The sequence below is a fragment of the Patiria miniata genome, unplaced genomic scaffold (assembly GCF_015706575.1).
Source record: "Patiria miniata isolate m_02_andy unplaced genomic scaffold, ASM1570657v1 HiC_scaffold_1, whole genome shotgun sequence".
Taxonomy (NCBI): domain Eukaryota; kingdom Metazoa; phylum Echinodermata; class Asteroidea; order Valvatida; family Asterinidae; genus Patiria; species Patiria miniata.
The window spans coordinates 32,034,843-32,060,734 of NW_024037047.1; the positions used below are offsets into that span (position 1 = coordinate 32,034,843).

The following is a 25,892-nucleotide window of genomic DNA, read 5'->3' on the forward strand; positions in this document are numbered from 1 at the left end:
TATGATACTGTAGTGATTAGAAATAATTTATTTACTTTGCCCGTAATGTCAAATGAGGGCGCTGTTTAAGTTAACCGGTTAAACTTCCGCGAATTTGTTGGGGGTAATGAGGATATAGAAATAGTACGTTCATCATCATTTTTTTTTTTGGGGGGGGGGGCCTATGGCCCCCTTTGGCCCCCCCCCCGATCCTCCCTTGTATGCACGGTGCTCTTCCTTTTTAATATTCTTCTGATATCTATGCAATTAGCAGGCGCCTTCTATACGCAAGTAATTCGAGCTTCCCGCATGTTTAAACATCACACCTGCGAGGAATGCCCGTTCTGACAACTGATGCAGAAAATAGCATCCGGGGTTTTTCCAAGTTTCTAAAACGGGTACGCGTATGCTTTTTGCAAACAAGTATTTGACATTTTGAGCTTCAGACGTTTTGAAACCGGTACTATCGTAACATTTTTACTCGTTTTGCTGGCATAGGTGAGTATGTACTTTTAAAATGTTAACAACACAGTGTTTATTTCTTGTCCAAGGAACATCAGGTAGGGTTGGTTTCTAGAATGTTATATATCGATTGGAGCCGCCACAGTCTATATAGGCCTTACAGCTGTACTCACTCCTACCATCAATCCATAATATCATGTTTTTTAGGCAGGGGTTGAATTCGTATATAGCTATTGTCTATAAGCAGTGGCGTAGCCAAGGGGGGGGGGGGGCCTGGGGGCGACCCCCCCCCCCATGAATCCTTGTCGCCCCCCGGTCGCCCCCCCCCCCCCACTGAGATTTTGAGTTTCTAAAAAAATTATCATTGATCTACATGACGCCCCCCCCCCCATGAAATGTTCCAGCCCCCCCCCCCCCCCCCCCCCGCCCACACACACTGAAAAATTCCTGGCTACGCCACTGTCTATAAGAACGAGTTCTTGAAAAAAAATACGAAGGGAGGGCTCACTTTTAGCTTTGAAGTTTGTACTTTATCAATTTTGGCTTATTAAAGAACGATGATGCCAAGTATTGATAATAACGGTATGCATTAATTTCTGATAGATTGGTCTGCTGTAAGAACACTAATTTCGTTAATGTCCATCAATAGGTAACGGAATTTCATCATGTCAGTAGGCCTACTCGGGATCTGTTCCCTGGTGTTGGTAGGGCTGCTGGGTTCCTCAAAGCTGGGGTTTTGTGCTGCAAAATACAACGTGTGTCCCGTCGAAAATGGTGAGAAAATGTAACAATTTTGATCAAAAATTCATTGATATTTTACTGCAGGACATTGTGTGGGAGAGGACAGTAGTTAACATAATGCTCCCTAAAAACCCAGACAAAGGGGTTTTTTTTTGGGGGGGGGGTTGTTTGTTTGAGTTTTCAGGGACTTTTGCTTGTTTAAAATTTCAAATGGCAAAGGTTCATCATTTTTTACTTTAATGTTAACAATTATTGGAAACAATCAGGCACATGATTTGGCTTTTTGCAAAATTATCATTCCATGAGTTTTGCAAAACAACTTCGCTTTGCTATTTATAGAATTTGCCAAAGTAAATATTTTTCTTTGAATCCCGCTTTCATGATGCATACATGCGCGCAGACGGGAATTTCCACCATGCACAACGTGGCTGTGTTGTATTATGCATCAGGTACAAAGTCTGCAGCAAGTTCAAACTCAAGTACTCAATATGGTGAAATACGTGCACCTACATAATTGTGTAATGTAAACAGAGTGAATTGAACCTTGAATATAAGTCACTGAGGACAATTCGGTATAGTAAGTCTATCGCTAGATCTGTCTACGCATGCACTGTGCGCGGCGGCGAGCGAACAACTGGAATTTAAGTCTATACTGGTACTTGAACATTACCTATCAACCAGAATTGATGTTTTGGGGGTGTACGTGTCAATGTTAAACTGATCACCATATCTTCGCTGGTTTCAGCTTTTGGAAATTTCAATGGTCGGGTAAAGCAAAATAATAAAGGTTCTTTCGGACCTCTGTAATCTTAGCATTGTACTGTACACATAATTACACTGCTCGTGCTCTATTTTTTATCATTTTTAAAACAAAATTAGTTTCATTATTAGATTTTTTTTCAAATTATATCAATTTTTGAGTGTTGAAAATGCAGTCACACAGCTTCATAGGCACAGATTGTGGCAAAATAATTTTGATATACCGGTACATAATAAAGTGTCAATGAAATGATTTTTTTTCTGAAGAAAAAAACACGTTTTGTGATACTCTCTACTCTTTCTTAAATGTATGAACATTATTTGACATATCTTGTTGGTTTATCTTATTCAAAAGTGCACTTCTTTAAACATTTAAATTTTGCTTTGCTTTTTTGGACAACTGGGCGCGCTGCAGTGTTGTTGACTTGAGTCGCTGACTCGGACGTACTCGAGTCGGACTCGAGTCGCTATTTTTTGACTCGAGATTTGACTTGATTGGGAGAAAAATGACTTGGTTACAACTCTGGGGCGCTGTTGCCGTAATGTAGGGACAGACTGTTCAATATGGCGTGTCAAACGTTGCAAAATTCAATGTTTTACAATATATATGTTCGATGTTCAACGTGTGTTATCTTTTACATTTATATGTGATGTTCAGTATAAAGTGTGCGATGTTCAATGTAAGTGTGCGATGTTTTACAATATTGTGTGTGATTTTCAATATATATGTGCGATGTTTTACATTGATGTGCGATTTTCAATATAAGTGCGATGTTTTACAATATATGTGTGATATTTTCAAGTATGTATGCGATGTTTTACATTAAATGGCAAGGTTTTCGAAATAATTATGTGTGATGTTTTACAATATATTTGCGATATTCTCAAATATGTGAGAGATGTTTTAAAAATATATGTTTGATATTTTGAGCATTATATTGATGTTTAATTATTTCTGTATTTAAGATTTTATCGTATATGTATTCCATCTTTTGCAATATGCATTTGATGTTCTACTTTACATTCGATGTTTCGTTAAGAGTCGCAGTCTGGTTACCACAAAATTCTGACTATTTTGCCTAAAGTCAGTGTATGAGACGTCCAGGGATCGCGTAAGTGATTAGAGTCAGACCTAAACGGTAAAAACCGGAATTGTGGATTATCTCGGAGCATGCGGAAAGCAGTCGTCATTGTTTGGGCAGTACCGCCAGCTGCACGTGTTTGTAATTTGTAAATGGTATGAACATGGTCATGTACATGTACATGTACATCATCCATATGCCCACGTGCCATGACGATTCCAAAACCAGCATTTATTTACACATTAGTGCTAGCATGGCGCTATAAAAGCCAATCGGCGCAGTACCGGGTGCAGTTTCATCGTAATTTTCCAATGAACAGCCCACCGAGTGTTGGTTAAACAAGATAAGCAGAGTTACAGAATTTGTTGGCTGTAATAAGTAGCACTCGCGAGGGCTTCCTTGCTCTATGGAGACTGAGGATATTTTTGGCAAAAGATGTTTTCTTTTTAAAACTTTACGGACGAATATTTCTTGCAAGGAGTGCAGTATACATATATAGACTTCTTCTCAAGTTACACTCTCGGTCATTTTTATTACAAAAGGGCAAAATGTCAAAATGTCGAAGTCAAAGTGTCAAAGTGTTGTAAATTCGAGCCGGGAGGATTACGGTTGCGCCGAGAGGGGTTGAGATCTTTATACGGCCGACAAAGAAAAGAAACACAATGGGCCAACGTCTGCAAAACTTCACTAAATCGATAGATGGGTTAAGCATAGAGAAAGGACCTCTAAACTTCGATTATTACGCGCCCCGAGTTGCGAATAATTAGGTATCAAAACAGTCTCAGCCCAACCCATTTTACATCGAGCATACATCCAGGCACTTGAACACCCATTTTTCATCGCGGATAGATTTCTTGCTTTGGAATGAATTTGGTCCGTTGTTAATGACAGAAATTTTAATTGTTGTTAAATCATCTTACGAAAGGGGGAATTTTAATAAAGAATGTATAAGCGCCTTTAATGAAATTAATGAAATAGAATCTGCCCGGAGAAAATCGACACACTGGCAAGCCCAGCCCATTTAATTTAATTTAAAAACGGAGACTTTTTGCAATTCCTTCAAATCCACAGTGCAGTCGGGTCGGGAAGGGCCACGTTCTGAGGCCGAGGGCCCGGAGAGTGTCCGGACGGTGCGGGCAGGCGCGGTCCGCTGGTGGGAGCGAACGTGCCGTTCGTCGCGCCCTGCACACCGCCGAGGTCTGATGAGGCAGCCGCGGCCGATATCGGGTTCAGTTATTGGTTTTGACTGAAAAAGTTTGCAAAAATAGCAAACGGACCTGGGTTTGTACCCGAACACAGTGCTCGCTCAAAACGCACCCATTTTGCCGATAAGCACATCAGAGCCCCTTGCTCTAGGATGAAGCAATCATCATGGTGAAATTTTTCGATCGGATACGACAATTTGTACTTTAACAAAGGGTGCAACTTGAGAATAAGTCTAAATTGGTTTACTTCACTACTTGCACTGAATATCAAGTTTTAAAAAGAAAATATCTTCGGCAAAAATGTCACGCAACTTCCATCGTGTACCACATAAGCCAATGAATTACGTAACTCTATTTGTCGCCAATTAGCTTGTGTAAACAACTTATCATGTAACTGGATCATTAAACGGGACAGGTGAACACTAGTGCCTTGGAGCTTCCCACGTGTCATGCACTCCTCATGAAGACGAAGTGGCATGAATGATGCACATGGTAGTACAAGCATTCGCTCGTACCCCCGCCCTGCAAACAGGACGCTGGGATACTCTGATGAATTCACGCTCTGATTGGTTGGATTTTGCGTGACCAGTGACCTGCGCGTCATCAAGGTCATGATTCTGCAAGGTTTGAAACGGCCGTTAAGACTGATTCATTACTGTTTTATTCCAGTTTAGAGATGTTTTTTCTCGTTGAAAAGCGTAATAATGTAGGAAATTCTGTAAAACTTATCTGTGTTGTAAATTTACAATTCCCATCACTTGCTCAGGCTCCGTTTCGAATCACGAACGGTCGGAATGCATTATGCGATGCTCAAAATGTTGTCCACATGGTCCGCAACGAAACAGAAATCACATCCGGTATTTCTATAGGAAGTTTTCAGATAGCATTTGCGCACATTATCTAACTGCGGTCTTGAACAACTGCAGTCAGAATGCTTTATACACAGGTCATAGGCAACTTCCTTCACGAGATTCTGTGAAGCTCATCAGAGTATCCCAGCGTCCTGTTTGCAGGGCGGGGGGTACGAGCGAAGTACAAGCACAGCTGGGGATACTGCCCAAACAATGATGAATGCATTGCGCATGCTTACCCACAATTCCGTTTTTTTACCGTTTAGTTCTGGCTCTGATCACTTACGCGATCCCCTGACGTTTCATACATTGACTTTAGGCAAACAAGTCAGACTTTCGCGGTTTAGTAACCAGACTGTTTCTCTTAACGAAACATCAAATGTAAAGTGAAACATCAAATGCATATTGCAAGAGATATCAAACATATATTTGTAAAACATCGCTCAAATATTTGAGAATTTCGCAAATAATATGTTTGTATCGGAAAACATCACACAATTGTATCGGAAAACATCGCACATTTAATGTAAAACATCGAACATAATATTGAAAACATCGCATATAAATCGTCAAACATAGCAATATTTTGAAAATCGCACATCAATGTAAAACATCGCACACATATATTGAACATCGCACATATATTGTAAACCATCGCACACTTATATTGAACATCGCACATAAAGGTAAAAGATAACACACACATATTGAACATCCAACATAGTGTGACGTTGTCGTGCCAGCTCTCCTTCGTCAGGCTGGTTTGATAGGTAGCGTGCCGCCTCGATGGTGTCCAGTCCCCGCAGTGGTGGACCACAGCTCAAGTTATCCTCAGTGGAATATCGCCGATGGAATCCTCGGTGGAATACCGCCGGTGGAAGGTGAAAGGGGTTTGTGGAATGGGATTGCGGAAGGGGAGTAGGGAGGGGTAATCCCTGAGATTTGTAATCCTCCCAGGCCCCTTTATCTATCCTGGGACTTTGGCCCTGACATTCGATGATTATAAGTCTAATTAGCAATAATTCGAGCCAGTGGAATGAGTGGAATCGGAGTCAGGAATCACAAACAATGGTCAGGCCTTTAATCGATCCTTATCATCATCCCAATTACTTGTTCCAATTATTAAGTTATTACTTGAATCATCTCTGAATCATCTGCCTAAAACCCTGTCGTGCAGCTGCTTTTATACCCCTGAGTTCACCCGGTAGCCTATAGCCCCAATACAAATTCACTCTGCCATACAATAGTGCCTAAGTCCAACTGACCAATCAGCGATCAGGATCTGCCAATATGCAAAGTGTGGGTGACTCGATGTAATACAGTCATTATACAGACAGTGGTTGCATTGAATTTATCACATACACTTCGTGCTCCGTCACAATATATATATTGTAAAACATTGAATATGGCAACGTTTCACACGCCATAGTTCAGTTTAAGGGTTTTGTGTACAAATGTTAAGCCACATATCTGCTCATTGATAACATATATGAGAAAGGTTTGCACATTTGATTACTGCCATGTAACACAACAACGAATCACTAAAGAAAGAAAATGTTCAACAGCAAAATATCCAAAACTCTGGCAACTTTTTTAGGCACAAAACAATTGCAACTTTGAGGTTTCTGCCTGATATGCCATCACAATTTTGCTCATGAATATGGAAATTCGCATTAGTATAAATGCCAAAAAAGGACTAAATAAAGTCTGAAATTCAGTTAAATGGAACACAAAGGTGCATTTTCAAGATTTACATAGAAAACACATTTCATGGGCTCTTTATGTTCAAATGTTTCATGTAAAGTTGACATAAATTAAACGAGTTATGAATTTGTAACGATTTTTGGCTTTCAGGGACGAGTATTGAAGATGTCTTTGGCGCCTCTGGCTACATCCAAAAGAGTATTTGGCACCGAATTCCTTGTCTGACGTTCCGCCCCACGGAGAGCTTAGATGGTATTATCTGGTACAAGGGGTCCAGCGTAGACGACCCATCAAAGGTGCGTCTGATCAGCCGAGACCTGCGCGAGGGCGTCAACAAAGACTCGCCTGCCGACGAGAGGTACTCGATGTCGTCCAATCACGGACTTGTCATTAAGGGAGTCGAGGACAGGGACGAGGGGAGTTTCCTTTGCCAGGTTATTCCTCAAACTACCGATATAAGGGTTGAGAAAGTACACGTCCTAGTCATAGGTAAAAACGTAATTGTTGTTCAGATACATGTGCTGTACAAGTCAATCACATGCCATCTAATCCAAATGAATTAATTCGATTCAAATGAACTGTGGACCTAAAACTTTCCTTTACTATTGTTGATCACAGTTGTGAAGTGAATAATTCTTGTGATTTAGTGTGTAACTTAAAGTGTCAGCCTTGTTTAAAAAAATCTAAAGATCTTAGACACCTTCCCGCATTGTTCATACTCATACCAAGTTTGATTTCATGCGTTGTTTCCTCTAAACACCAAAGATGATAAAAAGAAGAACTAACACAAAATCAAAGGGGGATATACACAACTCCACATCCATTATCCGTAAACCCTATAGTCAGGGATGTTAGGGCGTTATAGGGGCTGTTTAGTTCAGATTCTTCCAAAAGCACCAAATTTGGCACATATGTCGTCCATACCATTACTATTTTGATTTTTGACGGGCGCCAACTCGGGCGCCCAACGGGGCCGCCATATAGGCAAAATCCAATATGGCCGCCAACCGGGTCAGAGGTCAATCAAACTAAACGAGCTAGAATCATAAGTAATACCACTTTCCAGGTATTTTCGGGGTCGAGCAATCTGAATCTGATGTTATTTTAATGATTTGAGGCAAGACAGATGCCCCAAGGGACCGCCATATTGGCAAAATCCAAAATGGCCACCACACACTGCAGTTAAAAAACTAAACTATCTAGAATCATGAGTAATATAACTTTGGAAGGGTTTCCGGTGTCAAAGAATCTGAATCTGAGGTTATTGTAATGATTTGATGCGAGACGGATGCCCCAGGGGGCCGCCATATTGGAAAAATCCAATATGGCTGCCAGCCAAGTTTGTAGAGGTAATAGTCACAGTTAAAATCTAAACGAGCTAGAAGCATTAATAATACCATTTTACAGGGTTTTTCAGGGTTGGAGAATCTGAATCTATTGCTTTATTAAAGATTGTAGGTCACATTTTGCCCTAAATTTCATTAAGGATTAGACTTTTCAATAAAGATGACTGTTTGAACTTTTTTTATTTAATTCTTTGGAGATGGTATCTGTAGTGACAAAATGCTATATGCCGCTGTGTGCGTTTGAATGGAGCCGTTTATTTACAATATGCACATGAACCAGTGATTGATGATATTACCACCTATACGTTCTGGCGAGCCCTCTATGATGCCCTGCCAGAAATGAGTACTCCACTTGTCATCACCACCGTCCAATTATGCACATTTCTCCATAATTTGTAGAGGACATTGCAAAGAGACCCAGTGCGGTTGCATTTCTACCTTCCCTTGCATGAAGCAGCCGCAGTGCAAGAGAATGGCGCATTGAGAGTGTGGTCCATAGTGATTGCCATGTATTGGTACCATCTTTGTGCCAGCCCCACTCCATGAAGTCAGGAATTTCCTGATGGACCGAGGTGGCCTGCAGTAACGGTTGCTTCATATGTTCAAACAGCACAGCAGGTAGCTGGTATGCTCCGACAACAATGTCGTCAAGTAGATTGATTGCTCCATCGATCCCTGTTAGCATACTGGTGACGACCTTTTGGAATGCACTTGGTGCTGAGGAGAGTCCATAGGGCATTCGGCGATATTGGAATACCCCGTCATGTGTCACAAATGCTGTGAGCTGTTTACTGTCCTCGGCGAGTGGTATTTGCAGGTAACTACGACGCATGTCGAGTTGGAGAAGACTGTGGCGCCGTGAAATTCGTTGGACAATTCATTGATGGTGGGAAGCGGGTACTTGTCTGGAATGACAGCCTTATTCACCTCTTTCAGGTCAATGAAGAGGCGAATTTCTCCATTGCGCCTCCATGCGATGACCAAGTTCGAGATCCAGGGAGAAGAGTTGATGCGCTCTATGATACCCAGTGATTTGACAGCTGGGTCAACGCGGGGGCGATGGCAGAAATGCTTGATTTCTCCGACGCCGTTGAAAATGGTGGGGTACTGCTTGTCTATGTCCAGCATGTACATGGGAGTGCCAGTAGTATCAAACACCTTGAACCGAGCTTGTCAAATAGGTCAACACCAATAAGACTTCTGTCTTTAGCGACGTGACAGGAGAAGTGAGCCAGTGTTATGTCCTTGTACTGAACTGGAACAGAAATGACCCCACGATTTTGGAATTGGAGTATGCGTGAAGGGTGGAGGTTGCTGGACGTAGCGGATGGTGTGCGAAATGCTGCTTGTATGTAGCCTCGCTCAGGATGGAATCCTTTGCCCTGAGATCAATTAGGAGGCGTGTAGGTTTGCCATCGATGACGAGTGCATAGTTCTTGAAGTTACCGGAACCAGTGTAGGAAGGGTCGCTAACTGTGCAAACCATACTGGATTCGTCACTGTCGGAGTTGTCCGCATGGCGAATATGAGTGTTATCGCGTTGCGATGAGTGGCAGACGCTGGCAAAACGGTTCATTTTGCCACATGCGGAGCACTTTTTCCCGCGTGCGTGGCACTTGGAGCTCTTTGTTGATTGTGATTTGTCCCCACAGTTAAAGCAATGGAAGTCTGGTCCGCGAGCAGTAGTGGGTGGTTTTGTAGCCTTGGATCGACGCTGTGGTTGACGCTTTGGGCGAACACCTTGCACTTGAGCCGTAGCTGTAGTGGTCTGCTGTGGAGTACGGGCGGAGGATCTGATGGCTTTGGAATCAGTAAGTGCTGATTCGATTTGGATAGCCAGTTTAGTGGCTTTGTCCGGTGTTAGTGAGTCATCCTCCATGAGTAGGCGTTCTCTAACGCGAGGAATGGAAGTTTTCTCGATGATCTGATCCCTGATCGTGTCTTCATGCAATGCCCCAAAGTTACAAGCGGCTGCAAGTTCAGTCAAATCTACAACAAATTGCTTGATTAGCTCACCGTTGCCTTGTCCCCGTTGGCGAAATGTGTACCGTTCCATCATGACGCTCTTCTTTGGGCCGAAGTATTTCTCCAAAGCTTTCACAGCTTTATCGTGGGTGTCTGTGTCTTCGAACAGGCTGAAAACACGCTGGCCCTCGTTGCCGAGACGGTGGATCCGTATCGCTCTGCGCCGAGCCAAAGTCACCCTGTCGCAGTCCAAAGCACTCGCAGTGATGTACGTTTCAAAGCTAATTTTCCAACTGGTCAACGAGATTGCAGGATCCCCAGGCGTTTAAAGGAAAGCTGGGGGTGTAGGGAGGTTTATCTGATTCATCCTCGTCGCCAAATTATGTGAGGTTTGTGAAATAAACGGACACAAGATACGAGCTTAAACTGTCGTGTTACTTCATATTGTAATCCGAAAACCAACGTGGATGTCAGAAGCGGCAAGGTTACACTGGGTATGAACAGCGCCCTCATGAGAGCTTAACTGGTACATGTAAACAAGATTAAAGCAAGTTCATACACAACACTCATTCTTACAAAGCTCTGAGTAAGCGGTCTGCTTGACCAGGTAAAGTGACGTGAATGAGGCTTAATGGGCGTACTTCGTGTGGCTGATGTGATGCTCATTTAGTTCAGACTGTGAGCGAATGTCAGGACCTCAGCCTTAGAAAGGACAGTGGCCCTCCCATCCTCCATGCCCAGAGTGAGGCAGGTGCCTCCCTATCAAATTGATGAATGTTTTCAATGTGCAGCACGCTGCACGCCCATCATAGGTACAAACTTGTCTTCTCCTAAAACAAAATCGGTGGTATTGACTTTTGAGAGCAGCCTGATGATATCATACAGTGACTGATCCCAACACGCCGGTCTGGCCTGGATGGACCGATCCAGTAAGCACCGCCCCATGATGTTCTGACCAATCACAGCCGTGATTTATGTCCGACGTGCGTGCACTAAAGTCCGACATGCGTGCACGTGCGTATGATGCGCGCGGAAGGAACATGCAGCGTGGCTGTGGAGAGGAGCACATGTTAATTTGCCCACGTGCGCACTGTCGGTTGAGCTTACTGGATCGGTCTATTGAGGAATTTAGTGCCCTGCATCGTCAGTTCCATCACGTGCTTGAACATTTCGGCAAGGGGCTTCGCTGACTCGTTTGCTAGCACTGAGTTAATAGTATCCCAATCAGGCGATGATATGTCACCATCTGCAGGCCTGCGTTGCTTCAGTAAGCTGGTACATGTGCCATCCAAGCCTCATCCTTTCTTCACCTTGTCAACTTACACATCAAGGGATGGCCTAACTTTGCTTGTTAAGTCAGGGTGCAAAGACGTGAATTTAATTTGGGGGAGGCTGGATCAAGTAAGAGTCAGGTAGCTTTGGAGTTGATGTGTCGGAGAGGTCAAGCTTGATGAGCCCGCCTCACTGCAGGGATTCATGCGAGAAATGGATAATTACGGTTTGGGCATATCACTAGAACTCACCAAATGAGAGGTTGCCCTTAGCCTTGGTTATCTGTAATCAACATCTTAGTCGGTGAAGACAATAAAACGACCTTAGGTTGATAGCACCACCCATCCTCAGCATGGCGGGCACACACCACACGCGCCTGTACATCCTGACAATAACTTAGGACAATTTTCTCGCTCCAATTTAGGATTTTTTCTGTGGTATGTGAAGAGATGTCAAACTTTCCGACATGTAGAGCTAATAAGAAAGAGTTTTTGTGTATGGAATGACGCACCAGAAATACCAGGTTTAACGCAAATGATCTCGAGTGGTAAACTTGACCTCAAATCATTAAAGTAACATCAGAATCAGATATTTCAACGTGGCGGCCATACGGTGGCGGCCATATTGTTTTTCCCAATATGGCGGCCCCTAGGGCATCTGTCTTGCCTCGAATCATTAAAATGACGTCAGATTCAGATTCTGTGATCCCCAAAACCCATTAAAGGTGGTATTATTTAAGAATTTAGCTCGTTGTTTATTTATCTGTGAAATATGTGGCGGCCATTTTGGATTTTGCCGATATGGCGGTCCCTTGGGCGTCTCTCTTGCATTAAATCGGTAAAATAACATCAGATTCAGATTGCTTGAACCCGAAAATACCTGAAAAGTGGTATTATTTATGATTCTAGCTCATTTAGTTTAGTTGACCTATGACCCGGTTAGCGGCCTTATTGGATTTTGCCAATATGGCGTCTTGGCGCCCGTCAAAAATCAAAATATTACCATCGAGGATACAACCAGATTATACAATTTTCAACTTCAAAAATACAGGCGATACCTTTCCAGGAGGCAGTAGTCAGACATCTTCCACAGCAAGCTTCCATCGAGGACGCAGACAGACGCTCCCGTGTGAGTGCGCGTCTCAGACACCAGACGCGCCGATCTCCGTAGTGTATTGGTCAACGGGAGAAGGCGTCACTGCAGATACACGGATCATTGGTGCACGTTTCTCTGATGGCACTACCCTGAGGGTTGAACACGGTGCCGATTACAGCATTGGCAGCGACGTTTCCCTTCTAGTTAACTCCCTCCATGATGTACAAGACACACAGAGATTCTGGTGTCACGTGTTCCAATCAGATGGTAATCTCAGAAATTGCGACATCGATGTCCAGATATCAGGTAGTGCAAATTGATTCAGTGCCTAAAAGCAATTGCCAAAATAATGGTGCTTTTGAAAAATTGTGTTGTTCACACGTTTAAATAAATAAATGCATATTTAACTATCAGTCAGTGTCAAACAACAAGAGCTAATAGTCTAGTTCCTAGTTTCAGTTGCGCACCTATGTTATTGTCTTCCAATGATGGCGGAGCACGTTTTTATCACACTTGTTTCCATATTCAGGAAGATAGGTTGCTCTGACAGAAATGAGTGCATTATTTTTCTGATTACTTTCTTTTAAATGTAGATCAAGAGCCACCCAATCACGCCCTCAAGGCATCTTTTACATCGTTCTACCTTCTTGAGGGTGAAGAGCAGACACTTCCATGCTCGAGCTGGACCCCCGATGTCACAACCTGTGAGGTACAGTGGTTCAAGATCGACAGGGCAGGTCAACACCTTCTACTGTCTAGCAACGACGTCGAAGCTGAATCGGAATACGAACCCGCCAGCGATTTTGGCCTGATCATCAAATCAGTTGATTACGAAGATGCTGGAAGATACAGATGTGATACAGGCGGAGGAATCAGTGAGGATGATATTGATGTTAGAGTAATAGGTACATCATTTTGCCTTTTTAATTTGAATAATCCATCAACATTTTCGAATTTAACTGATAAATGTTTGACTAACTCTCAAAACATTCAGTAATCGTTGGTAAAATGTTTTTTTTTTGTCATCAAGGTGGCTCGTCATACAGGTATTTGTTATAGGTTCTTTCATTAAACCACAGATTTTACATTTTTCTTTCTTCAACACTGGAATTATTCAGATGCGAAATTCCCATTGGACGGAGGAACGATTGTTGGAAGCTCGAGAATCGACTTCGAAACTGGGACAAGTTACACACTTCCTTGTCAAGCTTTTTTGAAGTATAAGATCGGAAGTCCTGCAACTGTGTTCTGGTCTTTTGCCAATCCTGACAATCTTACGACCACGACCGTGATCGGGAGGCTAAACCTACCAGGTAGCTCCAAAACGAGGTTTGATCTTGGAAACATAAACTGTTTCTCCATTTCTAAAGAGGGCGCACTTCTTCTACACACGTGCTTTCCAGTAGATGACGTCAGGTACTGGTGTCACGTCTTCCCTGAGAACAAATTGCTAATGAGATCCTATGTGGATGTACTAATCAAAGGTGAGCATTAAACTTTCGGGTATACCAACTTGCCTCGATTCCTTGACTTATTGCTGCACCCTCGCAAATTATTGGGAATTTTCGGAATGTTTTGTTCAAAATAAATTCCCTATCGCTTTTTTTCATACAAGCCGGAGTACACAACAGTCAAAGTAATATGAATCCTCGTCTTTACGTGGCTGATTAGCATGAAGTTGAGTGATTTCTCCTTACTCTCATCAGTTTTAAACAGTTTTTTTATTTTTTTTTACATCGTTTGAATGATAAAAAGTAAAAAAAAAACAAAGCTTTAAAATACCATTTTGATCACTTTGATATATTGCATCTCGTGGTAAATTTAGAGCAAACAACTGATATAGGTCTTATTTCTGTATTTTGCCAAACCTGTTTATTTCCATGTGTTAGACAAAAATATGAAAGGGAGGGGCAAAATATGTTCCCCATTCCAATACACTACAAGAACCTGCTGGGTTACATTGACCCACAATCTGAATTTAAATGCTTTACTCTTTTCCAGGTCACAAATGACACTTTTTCTGGTCAAAATTACATTTTCATTGGTTTTTGTGACCCGGTTATTGTTTAAGTAACCATTCGCTGGAACATCACGCCATAGTGCACAGTCTGGTTTTTTTTTATCAGTTTAATTTCTCAAAAGGATTTTGGTAAAAATAGTTCATATTCCACAAGTTCATTATTCAAACATAACCAAATAACACTTTCAGTATCCCTTCAACAAGCTCAACTATTGACCCTGAAAATCCATGTCAAACGCTTAAACGGAGATTAATGTAGCATAGCCTCCCCTCTTTTACTATTTAATTGTTTTTCTTACAATATGCGTTTTTTAGTTTTTCCCCTCGTTTTTATTGTTATATTGCTGTGTTTTTGTTTTGTTTTTCAATTTGCATCAGCTTGGTTCCTAATGTGACATTACAACGGTTTTTTGGTTCTTGTGATTGCGTTGTTTAGTTTGTCCAAGCTGTACCACCTACAAGCCTTGGCTTTATATGTGAACGGCCTTGTACTCTCTAACATTACTCTAACTACTCTTTAATTTCTCTATCTATTGACTATAATTCAATTAATAGGTTTCAAAGTATTATTTTGTTACTGGTGGTACTTTCTTTTCGTTTTTCGTTTTTCTTTGCTTAAATATCACTGTATTAGGCTTTATTATCCCACTTTGAATTGATTTACTGGAGAGTTCAAAACATGTCTACAATTGAATTGAATTAAAATAAATTGAATTGAATTAAAACAACTCATTGTATCGATTATATCTAGAGCCTCAGCCTGCAGCTGTTGAGGGACGATCCAGTACCTTCTATATTATCATCTCTGTGTGTTGTTGCATCGCGTTGATTGTTGTCGGGGTCTGTGTTGTCAGGATCTTTGTGCTTCGGAAAAGACGTCGAAAAAATATATATTCACCTGTGCCTGTGACAAGTGAGTATAATAGGTCATTTTTCGAGCAAAAGGGGGCGCTATAGCAACGCTGGATCATAAACACAGGGTTGTGTGGTAGGTGCACTTCAATCTAAATAAAACGATTATTACAGATTGTAAAGTGCAAGTTTCGACGTGTAGCAACGTGTAAATTCACGTCAATTACTCTAGATTTGCATCGTTGAAGCGCCCTCATTCGAGCAGATTCTGTTCTCAAGCTAATAGACCAAGACTAAACGAAAAACGTCGGGCCTTTGTCAGCTGGAGCCGTATGAATTAAAACGGACAACATTTAACATGAATATGTTTTTTATGGAAGAAAAGACAGGAAAATGGGATGTCATCCCGCATGACTTGCAGGAAAAAACACAAATGTAAACTTCATTTAATCTTAAGCCGATAGCAACAATAAACAATCTGGATTCCAAACAACATTCCGCTAAGAAAAAAGAAGTCAACAAGCAAAGCGAGAAAACGAGGAACAAAATCAGCAGCAAAGGCGGTAAAAAGTTCACTTACTGCAGCGATTTATTAAATACCTTTACATGTATATAGATTTCCTCATTTTAATTAACTTAAAATGCGCAGAAAAGAAGTATCCAACTACGTTTTAGAAAAGTGAAAGGCTTGTAAGAATGATACATTCTCAGAGGGGCAGCGGCGTATCCAGCTTTTGATGTGTGTGTGTGTGGGGGGGGGGGGCAAAATTAAAATCAAAAGAAGGGCTTTTCAGCATTTGGTGTCGGGGCGGGAAGGGGATCAAAAGCTTTAGTGAAATGTGTTTTTTCGGCTCGGTTTTTTTTTATTTCGCGTTCGTGTCAGACCTCTCTATACCATTTATGGAAATAGTTACGGGTAATAAAACAAATTTAAGATTAAAATCCGCCCCCACTGGATAACGTTAACCCTAAAGGGGCCATCTCTCAGCCGGGGGGGGGGGCGGATTCGGCCCCCCCCTAAGATCTCGGCCATCGAGTGACGATAAATTTTGAAACTCGATACGTGCATAGAGCAACTCTTCCTTGACATACCCAAGAAATTTCATGACTATAGGTCAAAGGGTTTTGGAATTATGGCTAATTAATTATTCATATGTACGAATGGCAATTCTGCTCTGTGTACACGACGTATATGCGAAAATTCAGTTTTCACGGCGCGTAGCGCCGGAAAATTTTTCGCTACGCGGCAACCCTTGGTCCGATTTTTATGTTTTTGGTATCAAAAGATGCGCAAAGCTCGAGGCTAAAAGTCATAACAGGCTATCACGGAAAATGTTGAGGGGGGGGGGGCGGATTCCGCCCCCCGGCCCTTTTAGGGTTAAGGGGGTGGGGGAAGGTTTATGAGTTCTTGTTTTTTTAGGGATGGTCGGTTGTTTGATGTCTTATACTCACTTTGATTGATTTTGACCTTGTAGTGACGGGCATACAGATGGAGCCGGTGCTTATTTCGAATGCTCCAGATGAACAAACAACGAACGAGGAACAGCAACAAGATCAGCAGCAAACGGGTATACGTTCATGTAACTGCAACAACTTAATGGTATTGTTGGCAATTGTTTACGAGCATATAGGCCCTATATAAAAAAAATTAAATATGAATTCCAAAATAATACGGAGAGCAGAAGTATCTTACTACGTTTTAGAAGAGTGAAAAGCTATAACAGTGATAACTTCTCAGTGGGGGTTGGGTGGGAGAAGGTTTGCGAGTTTTTTGGGGTTTTTTTTCTAGGGATGCATGGTTCGGTTATTTGATATCTTATAGCGTTGATTGATTTTCACCTTGTAGTGACGGACATACAGACCGAGCCGGAGACTAGTTCGAATACCCCAGATGAAGAAACAACGAGCGAAAGACAGCAACAAGATCAGCAGCAAATGAGTAATACGCTGATTCAACTGCAACGACTTAATTTTTTGTTGGCAAATGTTACGCGCAAATATGCCTAGATTTTTGCAATACACAAGAAAATAATATCATTATAAACAACGTTCGCTAAAAAGAAATGATTCAACTAGTGAAGAAAGAAAACTAGGAAAAACATCAGCAGCAAAGGCGTATAATTCCCTTACTGCAGCGATTTATTCAACACATACATATATTTCCTAATTTTGATTTCAAATACGCAGAGCAGAAGTATCTTACTACGTTTTAGAAGAGTGAAAGGCTATAACAGTGATAACTTCTTAGTGGGGGTAGGGTGGGAAAAGGTTTGCGAATTATTGTTTTTGGGCTGTTTGTAGCAAAGATTCGGTTCTTTGATGTCTTATAGTATTGACTTTTTTTCCTTGTAGTGACGGACATACAGATCGAGCCGGAGCCTATTTCGAATGCTCCTGATGAACAAACATCGAGCGAGGAACAGCAGCAAGATCAGCAGCAAACAGGTACACGTGCATTTAACTGCAACGACTCAATATTATTGTTGGCAATTGTTACGCGCATATAGGCCAAGCTTTTGCCATACATAAACAAAATAATATGGATTCTAAACAACGTTCTTCAACACATATATATTCTCATCTTCATTTTAAATTATCAGAACAGAAGTATCTTACTACGTTTTAGAAGAATAAAAGGCTCTGATGTGGATCCCAAAATAATACGAAGAGCAGAAGTATCTTACTACGCTTTAAAAGAGTGAAAGGCTATAACAGTGATAACTTCTCAGTGGGGGATGGGTGGTAGAAAGTTTGCGAGTTTTTTTTTAGGGGTGGCTCGGCTGTTTGATGTCTGATAGCGTTGATTGATTTTTTACCTTGTAGTGACGGGCATACAGATCGAGCCGGAGACTAGTTCGAACGCTCCTGATGAACAAACATCAAGCGAGGAACAGCAACAAGATCAGCAGCAAATGAGTAATACGTTCATTTAACTGCAACAACTTATTATTATTGTTGGCAATTGTTACGCGCATAAAGGCCAAGCTTTTGCCAAACATTAAAAAAAAATATGGATTCTAAACAACGTTCTTCAACATGTATATATATATATATTGTCTCATCTTCAACAGTAGTATCTTACTACGTTTTAGAAGAATGAAAGGCTATAACATTGATAACTTTTCAAAGGGGGTAGGGTGTGAGAAGGTTCGTGAGATTTGTTTTTAGGAAAGATTGAAGTTTAGATATGGTTGTTGTTATTTGATGTCTTATAGTATTGATTGATTTTTACCTTGTAGTGATGGGCACACAGACCGACCAGGAAAGTAATCCAAATGCTTCAGAAGAACAAACTTCGAGCAAGGCACAGCAACATCGTTTGCAAATGGGTAATACGTTCATTTAACTGCAACGACTTAATATTACCGATGGTACAACCATTGCCAAACATACTTTTATGCCCCGATGTCTTGCATGTCAAGATATCGTCAACGTGAAGATGCCCCTTGCTCCTTAAAAAGTAAAAAGATCAACAGTGAAAAAGAAATCGTCTTAGTCCCTTTCAATCAATTATTTCGTTACATCTTGTTTCCCTTATATCATTTAATTTGTAACATTGTAAATTTTACAATCATCAAGATTTATTTTTTTTCCGGGGGGGGATATGAATCTCGGAGGAAAATTAAAAAATATATCGATAATTTTTTTTCCTAATTTAAACAACCAAACGATAAAAGCGATTGTCCAAAAACGAAAAAGAAACAAAAAGCATGGTAATACGTCATAGGCGCATGGATGTTCGCTAATTTGAATGCGTCAAGTGGCAAAAGGTTGCGAAGATTTAATTTAAGACTGCTACAACATAAGTCTTCAATTCACCAAAACAAAATATGATGCCCGAAAATAAAAACGAACATTCGGAGCAAAATCTTGCCTGCCTAAAAATGAAATTGAATGAACCCAAGATGAAAAAGAAACCCCACTTTGACCACGTGCAAAACTCACGCGAAATTGAATGGCTGATAATGAAACTGATTAGAAAAATTTGGGAATTCGCCAGGAAGACCTATATTATCACTGGCACGTTTAACGTGCATATCAGCCTAGATTTTGGTCATTTTACACAATACACAGAGTATATGGAGATGTACAACAAGGAAAATGATCCTATCAAGTTCTTTGTAGTTGGGTTGGAAAGTTTGTCAGTGTCAGTGTTTGCGTTGATATCTTGACCCGACTGTCAGATGCATCATAATCTTCTGATCATTGATTTCATGCAGAGAGACTGCAGGACAAACTGGATATTGCGATGAGTTCTTTAGAAGAAATCGCATTACACTACGTGATATCTAGGCAGAATACGATCAACAGGCTGTGTGAACTTGTTGACAGCTGCACAAAAGTTTACAGACAGGCCCAACAAACCAAGGTAATTAAACTATTAAGGAAAGCAATTGGCCGCATTTTTGGGCAAATAGGGGCAGCGTAATGACGTCATTTCGCGGGTAAAAAAGATGGAAAATCCCCTTCATTGAAGCAGTTTATTATCTTAACATCAGTCTAAAAAAATAACGGTTGTGAAATAGTAATTGTGAACAGCGGCAATTAAGTAACATACGCCAATAATCTTCGATTCGCGCCTTCATGACCAGGCTCGAATTACGCCGTTCAACGCAAAGAACAAGGGCAAATGTTATAACCTTTTAATGTTCCCTCAAAAGACCCAAGCATTCGCACACAAGATTTGCTGATGTGCATACTGGACGATTTATGGATACCAATCTATCACTCGACTGTTTGTCTTAAAAAAAGAAAAATCCAAAATTACATTCTTCCGTCTGTTTTCTGCATGGTACCAAATTAAATCAAGAATCGTTGTTTTCTTACTATGGAATAGCGAGGAAACACATCTTCGGTATCACAGATTAATACAGACACAAAATTATCCTTATTTAGGTTACCGGTGGTGCAGTCGGGCTGCCTGGTACTGTGATGACAATCGCTAGTGTCGTGGCTGCGCCCTTCACAGCAGGCGGTTCCCTCGCTCTCACAGCCGCCGGTGCTGCTGCAGGAGTTGCGGGTGGGATTGCAGCAGCAGGTACAATAAAAGAAAACAGTTCCACTAAGAAAACAGAGAAAAAGTTTAAAAATATACTAGCTGATGACCATGAAGCTTACACAAACGTTAAACGTCGTCTAGAGGAGATTGATACTATCTTAAATAAATTGAGCGCAGGTGGTATCGCAGCTGCTAAAACAACTACTACCATTCACACGACAGCTGCAATCGGACAATCGGCTGACAATGCAGCCTCTACTGCTCGAAAAGTAATGGCTGTTATTCCCATGTCAAACGACATTTACACTATAAATGAATCGTCTTTGAACTTGCAAGGTGAGAATGTACCAGCACTTGTTCAGAAAATGGAACAGATAATAAACGAAATGGAATACCCATCGGAAGAAGAAGTGCACAATTATATACAAGAACTCAGATTGAAGGTAAAGCTAAACCATGGCTAAACTGAGCACAAAGAAATGTGAAATAATCGATGTACCGTCTGATCATGGGGGATGTTTGAAATGTGATTTTCGTTGTCGAAATTGTAAAACGTGATTTTAATAAGCGAACTGTGCCATGACTCAAAATGGTCTATTAAAACTTGCGAGTAATGCCTTGAATTTTGGGCAAACTTGCAGTTCACAGAGATGGGGCCAATAATTAGGACGCGGGGAGCCTGCGTAAAATTGGACAAATCTTCTTAAAAAAAAAAAGATTTTGTGTAGATTGTTTAATTTTGGTGTTAATTTTGGAAAATAGCGGTTATTTCCATTGTTACGTTAAAAAGTGTAAACCCGCAGTAACAGGACCGTTTTCAAACTTAAATGAAAGATATCTCAATTTACAACATAAACAAAGCTGTACATGTACAGGATTCGTCATGGGGTAGAAAACTCAATAGAACCAATAAGGAGGTCGTTAGAAGTCAATCTACCCCATAAGGGAAACGCTCTGGAGTTCTGAGATTTCAATAGGACAAAGGAAAACAAAAGAAGGGAAATAAAATTCTTCCCCATAAGTGTGTGTTATGTGTAAGGCCATTTTTACTCTAACCTTACATACTCGTTTTGGACCTGGGAACAAAAGAGGTCCACATGCAGGACGCCTTGTGGACTTGCACACGTTTCCCCCTTTTTTTGAAAAACAGGCTTAGGGGCATTTTCGGTTAGGTTCATCCGTCGCAAAAAGGAAGAGGAACACACAAGAGAATCATCATGATTACAACAAAATTAGGTTGAAAAGAGTGTTCACAGTGCAAGTAAAATGAGTTTTTTTTCTTCGGTTTTTCTCAACTACCCGAATACAAAGGAATGTCCACAAGAAGGTATATGTAAGATAAGGCTGTGTGTTTAGGTTTGTTTTAACATTCAATAGGGAACATTGAACAATAGAGGACAATGGGGTCCATAATTCCCGAAGGTCCACGATTGACGATCGTGTACAAAACATGCAGGAAGTTTTTCTAAAAAGTTGAAGTGCAAACAAAAGAGGGACATTAGGGGGTCCACGATTGAAGGTGTTTACAATCTATGGCTCTACGGTAGAAGACAGACACACAAAGGGAGAACTAAAGAGCCTTTCAGTCCTCGAGCGTTGGGTATTTTTTTGAAAACGGTCCTCGATCATACACTTATATGCATGGGCTATGGGAGAGAGTTATATTAAGGGGACAAAGGGAAACCCAAAGCATTTCCTCGAGCGTATTGAAATTCACGACTGTGTGCTGCGGACCATGTGTATGTTTAGATTTTCGAATCAAGTGTTTTCACGTTGATCGCATCTTGACATCTTTCATTTCTACTGTAGAAAAAAAGTAGTTGACACTAAACACGAATATAAATAATATTTTGAAAACCTAAGCTCTTTGCGAAATACATAAAAAAAAGTATCCTAAGGCCAAAAAAGTATCCAGTTAAAGGTATAGAGCTTGCCCAAAAGTGGTGCTGCGGCGCGGTGTTTTTCGCCCTACTTGTTTTTCTTCAAATGTCAGCTGATGTTGCAGATGACGCTTCGATCCCCTTAAAACTCTCAAAAATATCCTTTTTAGTGGAGCTTGAGGTGACCTCAGTAAGGCTATAAGGCTTGAGAAATTTGCACCCACTGGCGATCTCCACCGACACAAACTTTCTTCGGGAAATTTGGATAGTCAAGACAAAAATCAGAGAAAACGGTAACATCAGACCATACAGCGACATCGTGCATATGCTGCCAGGCTGGTCATTAGTCTGTTCAATTACACATTGCGATAATTAAAAGCGTTTACAGGTTCCAGATACACGACCGTCGTTTCCTCAGTCTGGCTTCCAGACGTACAATTACAAGATTACAACACCGTCTGCAAAAGGTGCCCGACTAAATTTAGTGCAAAATACATGGGAGCCCAGTGAGGCCACATGAAGCTTATACTTAATTTCTTCTAAAAACACGTTAAACTTGTGCAGCAGCAGGATTCCTGTCAAACCAGTGAGTTTGGCAGTTATGAGACATCATCTTACATTGAAAAAAAAAAACTTTTGAGATTGCTTTGTGGCCTTAATCTAAACAATCAAGTTGCGTAAACTTCCGGTTCCAATGGTTCCCGTGCATTTCCAACTCCATTTTACAATGCTAATAAATGTGCAGTGGGTGTGGTTTAAACTGAAGTGACGTCACACTTACAAACCGGTCTTTTTATTCTATATCTATGGATGGTGTGCATGCAATCTTCGAAATGATACGCGCAGTACATTCTCCATGCACGCAGTGCATGGGGTCGAGGCTGCAGCACACATTACAAGTACACACAATGTACGTATGTACATTTATTCATTACGGGACATTAATTCCTTTACAATTAGTTCGGGAAAAACAAAATCTAAATCCACCGTTGCAGAAAAGGCTTCATTTTATTTACAGTAGACATACACTTGTACATATTGCACCATAATACTGTAACGGGAACTTTTTGGGCTCTTCTCCACCGAGTCCGGCCAAACGCAGGAAAAGGGGACAACCACACAGGATTTCCAACACTTACTCGGCTTTAACTTTGTGATCAACCTGCCACACTGCTACCAGTATCACGACTGCTGATTCCCAGCATAGAAAAACACACAGTCTGAACAAATGTATACAATTGTAACAACTTGCAATGACCCCGGCATCTTGCCAAACTTTTCCCGCGTCCCCCAACAAAAGAAACTAACTGAAGAAATTTTTTTATAGAGCCTATTTCCGGACTGGGCGCCATCCAGACCCAAAACCAGATCGGGTGCGCGCCGCCGGAGCCTCTACGCCGGAGCCCTAGCACAAGAAAGCAATGACAACAAAAGTGCCGAATAAACTGTCCGTTACAATGCCCCCTCCCAAGAATTTGTATATTTTCCTGAATAGGGGCACAATTACAACAAATGTTACGTGAACTGATATTTACAATTTTCCAAAACGCCCCCCCCCCCATATATAATGAACAAAACGCTCATTTCTATTTTTTAAACAGGGTTTACATGACTAACACACTTTTTGAATCGAAGAAACTTATTTTTTTCAAGTTATGTTTACAAGATTCAAAAAGTTATCAAAAAGAATTTACTTTACATAGGTTTAACATTACTTTTTTCTGGAACAAGAATCACAAGAGTTCACTGTCTATGATATATTAATTTTTTCCGGGATGTTTTCAGGAATGATGGTTAATGATGATTTAGGCCCCACTCTGGTCGTCAAATCAAACAAAAACACAACAATCGGCGAGGACTAACTCGTCGGTCCCCGATGCTGGGCCCTCATGTGCCGGGTCAAGTAGTCCGACCGTCCGTAGAGCTTCGATCGGGCATTCCCGCCACTGGTAACTCCGTTCTTCATGCGCCGCTTTTTCATGCCTCCTCCGAGTAAACGAGGAGACATACTGCTGACCGCAGACCCTGCATATGTACGTTGCCTTGCCATCCACCGGCTGACTGTCATCGTCTTTCATCGTCTTTCACCGTCGCTGACTTGTCGCAAACATCCCCGGCGTCTTCGGGCGGCCCTGCAACGGCGGTTGCGGGGTGAGCTGCTGTCTTGTGTCGCATGGTGTCCAACGGCGGCAGTTGGACTGCCAACTTCGGCGGCAGGACTACCTGATCCAACCTGATTATCTGTCCTTGCCCCAGCGCTGGTTCTGCAGTAACCGCCGGTTGAGTGACCCTCGGCAAAGGGGAATCTACCGAACCCAGTGGTTAGGTAGTAGGCACCGACAGTGGGGATTCCCGTACCGTTGGTTCGGGAGTCCGTTGTAGCGGAACTCTGTGCTTACCGGCAACAAATCACTCTTCGTCCCACATCAGCTGGCATTTATGCTGTCGCAAAAAGTTCAGTCCCAGAATGGCATCTAAGCTGATGTCTGCGACCAATACGCTGTGTAGCATCTCGCTTCTTCCCGTCTTAATTAGCATCTTCGCACGTCCAGCGATGCGCAGCTCACTCCCACCCGCGTAATTGGCGGAACCTGCGATCTGCGTCGAGTAGCACGGGTCTTAACTTCGTGTCTGTCCTGTTATACAGCCGAGTGGAAACAAACATCCTCGTGGCTCGTGTCAATCAAGAAACTAATTGCCGTGTCCATTATTTCCCCTCGGATGTAAAGTCCCAACTCTTGAGAAGAAGCAGGTCGTTTTTTCAAGCCAGACTTCGGCGGGACTGCCTGCACCTACGGCGAGGCTGCCTGCGCCGGCGGTGAGGCTGTCCGTGCCGTAGGAGAGACTGCCTGCGCCGGCGCCGGGGCTGTCCGTGCTGGCGGCAGGACTGCCTGCACCGGCGGGGAGGCTGCCTGACTCATGCTGGTCTTCAGTGCGCACCGTGCTCGGAGATGCTCCAGACTCCCGCACTTCCTGCAACCTGCCTTCCATTCCTTGGGTTTTCTCTATACTAGGCTGCGGAGCTCCCGCAGAATATCGACAGTATCTGGTTAGTGGCCGTTGAACTAAGGGTTTCCTCCTTTCAGTCCAAGGAAAGACTGCACGCGACCGCCCAACTTGCTCTGTCTTGCCTTACGCCTGTTCTTCGGCAGCGGTTTTCACTGTTTCATCTAGGGTCGAGGGCTTTCTCCGATCAACATGCACCAAGTAATCCTTCATGTACGGTGACCCATCGTACTCCCGAGCTCTGACAGGCAGCGCCGCTCCAGTGCGTTCCACGTTAACGTGCTGGCCCCGGTAGGACTCTTCGGGGATTGACGGCAACTAACGTCAGGGAGACGCTCCCCTTCGCTGTCTGACTCACTGCACCCCGCCCGCCACTGTGCCTGAAGATTACCCACTACACTGTACGACTTTCTCCGCCGACCGGTATCGTCCCTAGTCGACAGGTTCGGCATCTCTGTACAAAATCCCACTGCTGCCACTAATTGTAACGGGAACTTACGGGCTCTTGTCCACCGAGTCGGGCCAAACGCAAACAAAGCGGACAACCACACAGGATTTCCAACTTCTGAAGAAAGTGTCATTCAGCTTCTGAACTCTGTGGTCAATCTGCCACACTGCTACCAGTACCATGACTGCTGATTCCCAGCATAGAAAAACACACAGTCTAAACAAAT

At 42.2% G+C, this 25,892-nt stretch overlaps 1 protein-coding gene across 1 annotated transcript; it reads left to right on the forward strand.

The window, feature by feature from the left end:
• Positions 1 to 1,101: 1,101 nt before the first annotated feature.
• On the forward strand, positions 1,102 to 24,074 carry LOC119732897. The gene is made up of 13 exons (XM_038206486.1): positions 1,102 to 1,215; positions 6,934 to 7,272; positions 12,417 to 12,767; positions 13,055 to 13,366; positions 13,832 to 13,945; positions 16,809 to 16,901; positions 17,180 to 17,272; positions 17,686 to 17,778; positions 18,157 to 18,249; positions 18,573 to 18,662; positions 19,554 to 19,702; positions 20,230 to 20,371; positions 23,998 to 24,074. The coding sequence occupies exons 1-13, from the start codon at positions 1,107 to 1,109 to the stop codon at positions 24,072 to 24,074; spliced, it is 2,055 nt and encodes a 684-aa protein (XP_038062414.1). The 5' UTR covers positions 1,102 to 1,106.
• Positions 24,075 to 25,892: the final 1,818 nt, after the last annotated feature.

Bases quoted from the DNA above. Each gene is read 5' to 3' on its own strand.
- LOC119732897 (XM_038206486.1), top strand. From the start codon at position 1,107: ATGTCAGTAGGCCTACTCGGGATCTGTTCCCTGGTGTTGGTAGGGCTG. The intron at 7,273-12,416 runs GTAAAAACGTAA...TCAAAAATACAG, and splicing joins AGTACACGTCCTAGTCATAG to GCGATACCTTTCCAGGAGGC. The intron at 20,372-23,997 runs GTACAATAAAAG...GGATGTTTTCAG, and splicing joins GGGTGGGATTGCAGCAGCAG to GAATGATGGTTAATGATGAT.